At 59.0% G+C, this 8,805-nt stretch overlaps 1 protein-coding gene across 1 annotated transcript; it reads right to left on the reverse strand.

Moving 5' to 3' along the window:
• Positions 1 to 278: 278 nt before the first annotated feature.
• On the reverse strand, positions 279 to 8,617 carry GYS1 (glycogen synthase 1). Its single transcript, XM_074937839.1, is given in 13 exon segments — positions 279 to 2,377; positions 2,380 to 2,548; positions 3,991 to 4,007; positions 4,010 to 4,070; positions 4,716 to 4,879; positions 6,713 to 6,808; positions 7,156 to 7,261; positions 7,263 to 7,283; positions 7,372 to 7,485; positions 7,861 to 7,939; positions 8,184 to 8,243; positions 8,521 to 8,572; positions 8,575 to 8,617. Coding segments are annotated over 13 exon segments (1,089 nt in total). The 5' UTR covers positions 8,588 to 8,617; the 3' UTR covers positions 279 to 2,240.
• Between the last annotated feature and the right edge of the window lie 188 nt (positions 8,618 to 8,805).

Raw genomic sequence — 8,805 nt, forward strand, 5'->3', positions numbered from 1 at the left:
GCAAAGGGTCTTCGTATACCCAGCCCCCACACCCCAAACCACATGGGCCACATCCCAGTGCCCGCTGAGGGAGGGGTCCCCATCTAACCAGCCCCCCACCCCCTACCCCAGCGGGGTGGCGTCTCAGCACCAACCAAGGGATCCCCTTACACCCAGCTGCCGGCGCCGCACCCCAGTGCTGGGCGAGGGGTCCCGCATACCCCACCCCTCTGCGCCCTGCCCCAGACACAGCTGCATGACGGAGGGACGCGGAGTTTAGCGGACGTTTATTCCTAGGCCCGGCCCGGCTCCCTGGGGCCTGGGAGAGACAAAAATGAAACCAAGCGACGACATTTGCAACAGCCATAAATAAAATACACGCGGCCGGGGGTGGGTGGAAGCCCTCACCCCACAGAGGCCCCCGTGGGTGCAGCACCCGGCCCGGGCACAGAGCGGGGGGCCCAGGGATGGCAGCCCAAACGGTTTTGAGGCATGATTTTCCTTGTGTTGGGGTTGCTGGGAAACTGGCAGCAAGGGGAGCCCTGTGTAGACCCCCTCCCCCAGAGGTGGTTGCACGTCAGCAGCAGGTCCAGCTGTGTGACCCCGCCCCACCGCTCCCCAGCAGATGGCGCCAGGCAGGAGCAGCGTTCTAGATCTCCAGCAGCTGGGTTCTCGACTGGTCTGTTATTGGAGGTCAGGGAGGGGGTGGGGACACACATGAGCAGACTGCACCCGCATGCAGCATCCTGGAGCCTTCCTGCAGCCCCATCATTGGCCCAGAGCACACGATGTTCTAGAGCAGCCCCCTCAGCAGGAGCATGGAGTGATCTAGAACCCAGCAACCGAATCCCGAACCTCCGAGAACGATCAAAACCCTGCAAGACGTTCCAGTCCAGCCCAGCCCAGCCATGCTGGTGTCTAGCAACTTCCAATAACCTAGAACATGTGCCAGGCAGCTTGGGCCTCCAGCACACGCCCTGACACTGCTAGAACGATCTAGAACCCGGTCCCCGACAGCCTCTTTCCATCCTACACACAATGCTCTAGAATGATCTAGACCACCTCTTTCCTCAGCTATGCTCGCCAGACCACAGGACTGCTGCAGAACACTTCGAGAAGGCCGGGACCCCCAGCACACGCTGTTCTAGAATGATCTAGGTGGCGCTCATTCCAGAAGTCAGGAACCGACCCATCTCCCTTCGTTCACAGCACCTGCCCGTGCTTCCCCTTCCAGAGACGCCATTCAAGACGTCCCCTCCAGAACACCCAACACCATTCATCGTCTCGTGACCATGCAATGTTCTGGACTGATCTAGAGCATGACAATGTGGACTTCTACATATGGCCCCAACTCCTTCATTGCACTGAGTTCTAGAGGGATCCAGAATGGTTCAGACGTCACCACACTCGGTAGCAGGGTCACATTCTAGACTGCCCTCCTTCTAAACTGTTCCAGAACCCCATCTGTCACATCACTCCCCAACAATCCAATCAAAATCTTGCAGCAGGCCCATTCTAGACTGCTCCAGAACCCCCAACATCACCCGATGCTGCACTCCAGAATCATGTACGGGTACCCTACATGCCTGAGGGGCATGCCGCATACTAGATGTCACAGCCCCCATTTTAATACACAGAACTCTAGAACAATCTAGATCGCCCAAACATGAAAACCCAGGGCTGCTCTGCATCCTGGAGTGAGAATCATTCTAGAATGATCCAGACCAATCCTACGCCGTAGAGCCAGGCCCTGTTCCTGACCAGGCTTCTCCCCAGACAGCAGCTGACTTCGCTCCTAGCCCAAACCATTCAAGAGCCCCCATCTCCCCCTCCGAACGTTGGCAGCTGCAAACACTAGTAAGATCCAAAGTGCTGCAGACAACACGGAGGTTGTTCTAGACAGTTTGGAGGGGCAGGCCAGAGCCTGTAGACCACAGGGTCCTGGAGAACATTGGAGAGTGTACTCTAGAACACCCATGCCATTGGTCTAGAACACAAACACCCCATCACTTTGGGGGTCCTGAGGGAGAGCCCGAAGCAGAGGATAGGGGCAGGAGGGAGATGTTCATCTCTCGCAGGGGAGGGTGCCGCCCCGATTTTGAACGATCTAGAACCTAGCATCAGCGATCTAGAACCCAGCAAAAGGGGAGGGTGGGTTCTAGAGGGAGAGCCAGAAGCAGAGGACGGGACTGCGGGGGTTGCTTATAACCATTGTGCCTGGGGGGGGCACCCCCTAGTTCTAGACCAGTCTAGACGCCCCCCTAGTTCCTCTCCTCGTTGATGGAGCTGGTGGGGCTGCTGAGGTCGCTGGGGCTGGAGGGCATGGTGGGGGTGGAGGCATTGGAGGAGGTGCTGGCCTCGCTGCAGCCCTTCTTGGGCGGCTTGCGCCAGTCGGGGATGGGCCCGTCATGGCCGGGGGCTTGATGTTGCGCCGATCCTTCTCTGCTTCCTCCTCCTCGTCGTAGCGCTTCTTCGCTTCCTCCGTCTCGCTGTGGTGGGGGCTGGAGTGGCGGGAGATGGAGGGCGAAGGGGGCACGGAGGCCGGGCGGGGGTAGCGGAATCCCTGGGCCTGCGCGGACAGAGAGAGAGAGAGAGAGAGAGAGAGAGAGAGAGAGAGAGAGAGAGAGATGACGTGCGTGGTAATGCCGGTGCCCAGACACAGCTGCACAGGGTGGGGGCTGGTTGTACGGAGACCCCTCGCCCAGCCCCTTGGGGGCCGGGGGGGGGGGGGGCGCGGATGGTACACTCCAGATGCTTTATAAAAATATGTTTGTAAGTGTGAATATGCTGTAACTGGAATATGCTTCATGCAAAAGGTCTCTTGTAAGGCGTCATTACAAAGCTTGTGATCTACTGAGCGCGGTCATCTGTTGTTTGCAAGTATTATTTCCATGTCTGGCGTTAGGAGAATAAGACAAACGTGGATCCCTGATGTAGACATATTAAGTGGAAGGCATTAAGAGTGCTTCAGAATCAGTGACCTGTGAATGGCGCTGTTTACCTGCAAGCCTCCACTGCATACCTGCGGGCCAGTCGTGAGAAATCCCCTAGTTACCACCTGAGCTGGAATGAACAAGGACGGTGCCAGGGAAAGGACTGGGCCCAGACTAGGAAGGAGCCTAGTCTGTGAAAGAAGCTTATTGGAACAGCTCTGAGGGTGAGATTTACCTGTATTTCAGTTTCTTAATGTCTTAGGCTTAGGCTTGCGTGTTTTGTTTTATTTTGCTTTGCTTGGTAACTTACTTTGTTCTGTTATTCCTTGAAACCACTTAGATCCTACCTTTTTACAATTAATAAACAAAAGTGATTAAGTGTAAGTAATTAATACCTGGGGGAGCAAACAGCTGTGCATCTCTCTCTATCAGCGTTATAGGGGGCGGACAATTTAGGAGTTTACCCTGTATAAGCTTTATACAGAGTAAAACGGATTTATTTGTGGTTTGGATCCCATTGGGAGCTGGGTGTCTGGGTGCTGGAGACAGGAACATTTTCTAAGTTGTTTTCCGTTAAGTCTGCAGCTTTGGGGGCGTGGTCCAGACCCTAGCTCTGGGGTGCAGCAGACATAGCGTGTCTGGCTCAACAAGGCAGGGTTCTGACATCCCAAGCTGGCAGGGAAAACGGGCTCAGAGGTAGTTTCAGCACATCGGAGACCCCCTTGGGACTGTCACCTGTGACCGAACCCGTCACAGGGGCATGCAGGGGCTGGGGATGCAGGGACCCTCGGGCGGGGGCATGCACAGGGGCTGGATACACAGGAAACCCTTGGGAGCAGGATGCAGGGACCCCTTGTGGGCAGATGGGGAAAACACACAGCTGGGTATACAGGGATCCCTCATGGGTGGGGAATGTAGGGGAATGCAGGGGCCAGGAACACAGGGACCCCTCACCCAGCACAGAAATGCAATACCCTCCGGGGTGGGGCAGGGGCTGGGTATGCAGGGCTCCTTGGAGGGGGGCTGAGTATATGGGGCCCCTCGGGGTGGGGGTGGGGGTGCAGGGTCTCGCACTCACCGCTGTCTCCTCCGGGGCTCGTAGGTGAAGTTGTCAGGAAAGGCCTTGGCGAGCGCCATGTGTCGGGCGGACATGTAATACTGGTGGGGGGCAGAAACAGGGGGTTATGGAGGACTGGGCCAGGACCTCCCCCTGCCCTGCCCCCTGCTGCCCTCCCACAGCTCCCCCTCTGCCCTGCCCCGCTCGCCACCCTCCATGTCAGTCTCTGACAGCAGCAGGTTCCTCCCAGCAGGTGAGTTCCCATGGAGGCCATTCTCCCCTCCTGGCCCCCGCCCCGCCCCGCCAGCTCTTCCCTGACATGGCCTGGCCCAGGGATTTCCCACCCCCAGTACCCCCTGCCTCAGCGCAGGGGGCTGCACTGGGGGACGTCACCAGGTCCTGTCCCATTTACTGAGTCTGGGCCCCCCCAAACACTGCCCCATAGCCCCCAGGCCCATGTCACCTTGTCTCTGTGGTCCCCCACTTCCGTACCCCTCCAGCCCCACCCCCGCTCCCCCAGCCTTGCCCCCACTTCCATACCCCACCACCACCTCACTCCGTCTCACCCAGGCCCTGCCCCCAGCCCCACCCCCCATTCTCCTGGCTTCCCCACTTCCATACCCCCGCAGCGCCCCCCGCCCCACCCCCACTCCCCCGGCTTCCCACTTCGTACCCACAACCAGCGCTACCCCCATCCACCCAGCTTCCCCACTTCCATCCCCACCCAGGTCCCCGCCCCCACTCACCCGGCCCAGGTACTTCCAGTCCAGCAGGTCAGAGAGGCGCTCAGTCCGGTTGCGCTGGATGATGCGCTGGCGCCGGCTCTGCTGGCAGAAGCTGTACAGGAAGGACGTCAGCTGGGTGCATGAGTCATCCAGCGCCCGAAACCGCCGGTCCAGGATGTAGATCCCTGGTGAGGGGAGTGGGGAGAAGAGGGGAGGGAGTGAGAACCCAGGAGTCCTGGCTCCCAGCTCCCCTGCTCTAACTCACTAGACCCCACTGGCACTGGGAACAATCCCAAGGATGTTCTATTAGAGACCTGAAAAGCCGCAATCACCAAGGTAGGTTAAAAAAACCACCTAGGCTTATGGGGGAATTGAAGGCAACTATACAAAATAAAGACAATATATAACAAGTGGAATCAAGGGGAAGGTGACAAAAGCATTTAAATCAGGGATTGTAGAAAATCGATAAGGGAGCTAAAGGACAAGGCGAGCTCTATGACCAGCATGACTTAAGGACAATAAGAAGGGTTTGTTTGGTTTTTAGTGTATTAGGAACAAAATAAATCCTAACAATGGAATGGGTCCATTACTAGATGAAAATGATAGAATTGTGAATAACAATGCAGAAAAAGCAGAAGCGTTCAGTAAATATTTATGTTCTGTATTTGGGAAAAAGCCAGATCACACAGTCAGATCATATGACGATGAAACACTTTCCATTGCAGCAGGCTCTCTGGAGGAGGTTAAACAGCAGCAACTAAAGCTAGACATTTTAAAATCAGCATGTCCCAAAAACTTGCATCCAAAGGTTTTAAAAGAGCTGGCCAAGGAGCTCGCTGGACCATTGATTTTTCAATAAATCTTAAAACCCTGGGGACGTTCCAAAAAAAAAAAAAATGGAAGAAAGCTAATCTGTGACCTGGGTAATTATAGGCCTGTCAATCGGACATCGATCCCAGGCAAGATGATGAAATGGCTGATGTGGGACTTAATAAAGAACTGAAGGGGGACAACGTAATTAAATCCAATCAATAAGGGACTATGGAAAATAGATCCCATCCAACTAACGTCACACCTTTTCTGGTGAAATTAGAAATTTGAATGACACAGGTAATGGCGCTGATGTGATCTGTTCAGGCTTCTGTGTGGTGCTACACGACATTAAGATCAAAACACCAGAAGACAGAACAGTAACACAGCCCACGTTAAATGGATTAAAAACTGGCCAGCCGATAGGTCTCGCACGGGGATTGTAAGTGGGGCACCGCCGTTGAGCGGGCGGGTTTCTAGGGCCCCCCCCGCTACTGAATGTTCTTAATCAGTGACCTGAGGGAAATCATCAAATCCTCACTGACAACGTTTGCAGACGACCCACACGCTGGGGGCGCGGGAACCAATGCAGAGGAGGGGTCAGTGATGCAGGGTGACCAGCTCGCTGGGTAAGCCGGGCCCAAGCAAACATGCTGCACGTTAATACAGCTAGGGGCACAAGGCTCCGTCTAGGACCAGAGAACGCAGGCCGCACGTACAGGCTGGGGGGGCCTCTCTCCTGGGAGCAGCATGGTGGGCGATCAGCGGCACCCCATGGGCCCTGGGCTGTGCGAACGGGGAGATGGCGAGCCCGAGCAGAGAGGGTCTCTCGCCTCTGGAGCTGGCCCTGGGGCGGCTGGGATCCTGCACCCGGCTCTGGGGCTCCCATCTCAAGGAGGACGATGGTAAATTGCAGAGGGCTGGAGAAGGATGCGAGGGCCGGAAAGTGAGCGAGAGACCCCCAGGAGCGCCGGCGTTTAGCTGAGCAGAGAAGGGTCGGGGAGAGGAGACTCGATCCCCGTCTGTCGGGGAAACGGAGATTGGATCCCGGGCGTGTCGGTCTAGCGGAGGCAGGGCTCCCGTGATCCCGGGGCCGGGCGCGGATGCTGGTCGGATTTAGCCGGGACACGAGTGTCCGTTTTACCCAGGCAGGGGGACTGGCCAGGGAACAATTCCCCCGGGTCGTGGGGTAGGGGACCGGGACTCACCGTAGGCCGACGGGTCGGCGATATGCTCTTCCATGAAGCAACCGAACCCGGAGAGGTTGGTAGAGATGCTGGGAATCCCCATGACAGTGCATTCAGCTGGTGGTGGGGGTGGGAGAGGGAGGGTTAGACCAGGGGGCGAGGCGGGGGAACAGCTGGGTGCATATACCCCCTTCCCCTGCCCGCGTAGCCCCCTCCTGACCAACTGACGTCCCAAACCACAGAGCGTAATGGCCCATGGATACCCACCAGCTGGGGCATGGGGGCTGGGTATACAGGGCCCCTCGCCCGGTGCTGGGACACGGCCCCTCTGGTGTGGGACTGGTTATACAGGGACCCTCATCCAGAGCTGGGGACAGAACCCAGGAGCCCTGGCTCCCAGCCGTCCCCACTCCCCTCCCTGCCGCAGGGGGGAACCCCAAGCGCTGGGTGCCCCAGTTCCTTGCCTGGCGTATAGCCCCACGGCTCGTAGTAGGAGGGGAAGACCCCTAGGTGGCAGCCCCGGACGAACTCTTCATAGTCCACGGGCAGCAGGGGGCTGGTGGAAGACAGGGAACTCGGGGTGGAAGATGACCTGGGGGCGGAGAGGGGGAGGGTTACCCCCGGCAGGAGATCACCCCACCCCCCTTGTCCCTGCCCCGCGGGGCCGCCCCCCGGCTCACCTTGACGCGGTCAGCGCTGCTGTTGAACAGCCCGAGGCGCCGGATGGTGTTGAGGACGGGGTCCGTAGAGTCGTCCAGCATGTTGTGGGTGCAGACGGGGGGGAAGGAGTGACGCTAGGATGGACGGACGCCTGTCAGCCAGGGGAGGCTTTGCCGTCGCAGGACTGGACCCAGGCGTCCGGGCTCCAGCCCCCACCGCTTGATCCCATGAGACCCCACTCCTCTCCCAGAGCCAGGATCGGACCCAGGTTTCCAGCCCCTCCCTTCCCCCTGCCCTCACCACTGAACCCCACTCCCTTCCCAGAGCAGGGGAGAGAACCCAGGAGTCCTGGCTCCCCTTTGTCCCCCCTCCGGCCTCACCACTAGACCCTACTCCCTTCCCAGAGCTGGGGATAGAACCCAGGAGTCCTGGCTTCCAGCCCTCCCCTGCTCTAACCACTAGACCCCCCCCCCCTCCCGCCCCAGGAGAGAACCCAGGTGTCCGGGTACCTGGGTGGCGAATATCGCTCTCTTCATCATGGTGAAATCCTCCTTGTCCAGCATCTTGTTCATGTCGGGGAGGTTCCCACTGAGGGGGTGGGGGGGGGAAGTGGGGTGTTAGTGGGGGGGCAGAGCCCAGAACTAGATGCCCCCCAACTCCTGTTCCCAGCTCCCCGCCCCACAAGGGGCCCCTCACAGCCCAGAGCCCCCTGCCCCATATATCTCGCCTACCTCCCTGCACATCCCTCTGCCCCCCGGCTACAGCCCCCCTGCACCTCACTGTGCTGCCCCCTGGACCACTGAACTCAGGGGAGTCGGGGGGAGGGACTTACACCAGCAGCGACTCGTACAACTTCTTCCCGAACTTCTCCTTCACGGCATTGGCCGTGTCCCTGCAGAGAGAGAGAGAGACACTGGGAACCCGGACGCCTGGGTTCTCTCCCCGGCCCTAGGACAGGAGCGGGGTCTAGTGGTTAGAGTGGGGGGGGCTTGGAGCCCGGACGCCTGGGTTCTCTCCCCGGCCCTAGGACAGGAGTGGGGTCTAGTGGTTAGAGTGGGGGGACTTGGAGCCCGGATGCCTGGGTTCTCTCCCGGCTCTGGGTGGGGGATGGGGTCTGGCGGTTAGGGCAGGAGGAGCCTGGACGCCTGGGTCCGTGGGGAGGGGCTCACCAGAGCTGCTTGCGCACGGCCTGCCCCTTGAGGGTCTCCACGTTGAAGTTGTGGTGCGAGCCGGCATGATGAAGAAGGTCACCACAGTCACCTGGCTGCCGTTTCACCTGGGGGGGGGGGGCAGAGGGGGTGAGTGGGGGGCCCGGGGCCAGTCCCCAGCAGGGACGGGGGCTCTTGGAATGGCCCAGCCCCCATCCCAGAGACTCCTCCTCACTGCTCCCCCTCTGCCCTCTGCTGCCAGGGGTTTGTCGACCCCTGCTGACCGGCCCCCACCCGAGATGGCAG

The sequence above is a fragment of the Natator depressus genome, chromosome 23 (assembly GCF_965152275.1).
Source record: "Natator depressus isolate rNatDep1 chromosome 23, rNatDep2.hap1, whole genome shotgun sequence".
NCBI lineage: Eukaryota > Metazoa > Chordata > Testudines > Cheloniidae > Natator > Natator depressus.